The following is a 2,719-nucleotide window of genomic DNA, read 5'->3' as shown; positions in this document are numbered from 1 at the left end:
GGCTGGGAAAATTCATAGCTTCAAAAATTTTGCAAATCGGATAAAAAACGGCTGAGATATTAGCAGTTGAAAAATACCGTTCCCACTGTTTTGAGGCATGGCAGTTGGTGTAAGTGATTTATAGCATGGCAGTGGGAGTGTTAAGACGCTTATCTGCCAAATTCATTTATTCATTTTATTCAAGCTTATTCCGTACACAACTGCGTTTACCTGAACAATCCTTGCTTGGTGATGAAAGTTGTAATTTCTCTTGATCGTTCAGAAATTTCGACTTGGTGGTACGCCTCTCTGATGTCCAGCTTGGAAAACCGAACTGTACCGTTGATTCCTCCAAAAAGCTCCTCAACTATTGGTAATGGGTGTGTTTCCCTAATGACAGCTTGGTTCGCCCTACGCATGTCAATGCATAGGCGAATCTCGCCGTTATCCTTAACGACCGGAACTATTGGAGACACCCAAGCCGATGGCTGCTTCACACGTTCGATTATATCCTGGTTTAGTAGATACTGAAGCTTCTCCGCAATGTTGTCCTCCAACGCAAATGGAGCCCAACGGTATGTTTGCTGCACAGGCTTGACATCGGGGTTGACTGGGATCTCCACAATAACCCCTTTGATCTTAGGAAACGCCACTGAAACATCCTGAATCGATCCAACATTGTATCCAATTTTCAAGACGTTAAGTTGTTTGGCCGTTTCATCTCCCAAGAGACTCTGCAATCCGTGTTTAGCTACATAGAATGTAGCTTCAACTTTGTTGTTACTCGCTTCAATTTCAGCAACGAACATTCCCACCATGCTGATTGGGGCCGCCGAACCATAGGCTTTGAACGACCGGTCTACCTGTCTCTTAAAGTCGACTTTAGCTCCGTTTTGCTGTAATAATTTCCACGTTTTGAGATCGATGATATTCGCTGCTGCACCAGAGTCAATGGTCATGATCGCTTCAACTCCTCCAATTTTGAAACGAAAAACATTTCCCCCCATTACGAAGCAAATATCTTCTTCCTGCCCAGATTGATCTTGATTTCCGTACATTTTAGAGTTCTCGCCTGATTCAACCACTGTCTTGATACGCTTCAAAGATGATGGATTTTGAGAAGAGTCCTCGTGTGTTCGCTTTGTGCACCATTTGGCGAAATGTCCAGTAGTTTTGCATTTGAGACACTGCGCGTCGCGAGCAATACATGACAGGCTGCCTTTGAGATGCCCTCGGCGCCCGCAGCCGAAACAAATCCTGTTATCGTTGTTCGGTTGGCGCCCCCCAGCTGCTCCGAAAGCTGGAGGATTTCCGGAAGACGGCCAGGTCCTTTTGGCTTCAAATCGGTATCGCGATTGATCTCGGAAGTTCGACCGACGAAAATTCTGTTGAGGCTGGAACGAACTGTTGTTTGATGGTTGGAATGCAGCCTTCGACCGATGTGGACCCTGTTGGTTCACCTTGTTCACGCTGGTTGGCAGTTTATCATCTGTTTCTCGCTGAACCATCTCTTTGCATTGCTGCTCAACATCCTCAATGGTTTTTCCAATGGCTACTACTTCTTCAAGTGCTCGATCTTTCTCCAGGATTTTCCTGCGAAGGGCCGACGACGTGCATTTTTCTGCGATCTGGTCAATGATCATACTTTCCATCACCGCACTACCTTCTTGATCAAAATCGGACCTACTCGCCTGGACACGAAGTTTCATAACAAAATCGCCGAATCGTTCTCCAGGAAGCTGGGAAATCTGACGGAACACATGCCTCTCATACGTTCGTCGTCTGCAAGGTTGAAAATGAGAATCAAGTTGCTGCACAGCCACGTCATAAAACGGTGGATCTGGAGCAACGTGTGGCACGTCGTGGACGCCTGGCAAGTTATCAAAAATGTCCTGCAGATCCGGTCCACCCAGATGAAGTAGCTGATTCCTCTTCTCGCGCTGGCCAGTTATTCCAGATGCAGCCAAGTAAAGCATTGTCCAGTTAGAATCCGGACGCAGATAATCACTTATATCTCAGAGGTGGAATAACAAACAGAAAAGGTGAAGCCCTCAAAACAAAGATAATTTACTGTAGTTTCATGGAAAAATATCATTAAAATTATTTAATTTAATTTTTAATACATTTTTTCATTTTTTTCGTGATTACTTCCTTAAAAATCTGCACAATGGTAGTAAATTTTAACATCAACCCCTTCGGCGGATTTGTTTAACAATCAGGTCATCTCTGTAGTGTCCTGAGACCCTCTACCAATCTGATTAGGATTCCAAAGAAACTTTGCCAAATATTTCTCTTCTTGCGAAATTAAGGGCTATTCAGTGAATTCCAAAGAAGCGAAATTTGAGTGTTTTTTCGTTTATAAACACTCTCCAACAGTGATGACACTACTACACATCTCAGGCTGTCGTGATAGCTCACCAAATTAGCTCAAACCTCTACAGATCCCTTGTGGGCATTTTTGAAAAGCAGCACGCGATTCTTGAGGTTATCAGGTTTGTACACATTTGGTGTCAAAACCGTGATGTGAGAAAACGATGTCCAGAACTCGAACTTCCTGGCAAATCTTGGAATTCCAAGCAGATTTATCCATGAACATAAACTTCAATCTTCCTTGGGCACTTCCTCATGGCATAGTTAACAACATCTGTGCACATCACACATAATGGTTATGGAGACATTAACATTTTTCGCGGCTGTCGTACCTGATCACGCTTAATTTTCAGCGTGTTTGTGCAAGATT

At 43.9% G+C, this 2,719-nt stretch overlaps 1 protein-coding gene across 1 annotated transcript; it reads right to left on the bottom strand.

The window, feature by feature from the left end:
• Window positions 1–206: 206 nt before the first annotated feature.
• On the bottom strand, window positions 207–1,955 carry LOC134291145 (uncharacterized). The gene has a single exon (XM_062858509.1). The coding sequence runs from the start codon at window positions 1,953–1,955 to the stop codon at window positions 207–209; it is 1,749 nt and encodes a 582-aa protein (XP_062714493.1).
• Window positions 1,956–2,719: the final 764 nt, after the last annotated feature.

This window comes from Aedes albopictus, chromosome 1 (genome assembly GCF_035046485.1).
Source record: "Aedes albopictus strain Foshan chromosome 1, AalbF5, whole genome shotgun sequence".
Classification (NCBI taxonomy): Eukaryota; Metazoa; Arthropoda; class Insecta; order Diptera; family Culicidae; genus Aedes; species Aedes albopictus.
The sequence above is the reverse complement of the archived record's forward strand: the minus strand, read 5'-3'. Positions and strand labels throughout refer to the sequence as shown.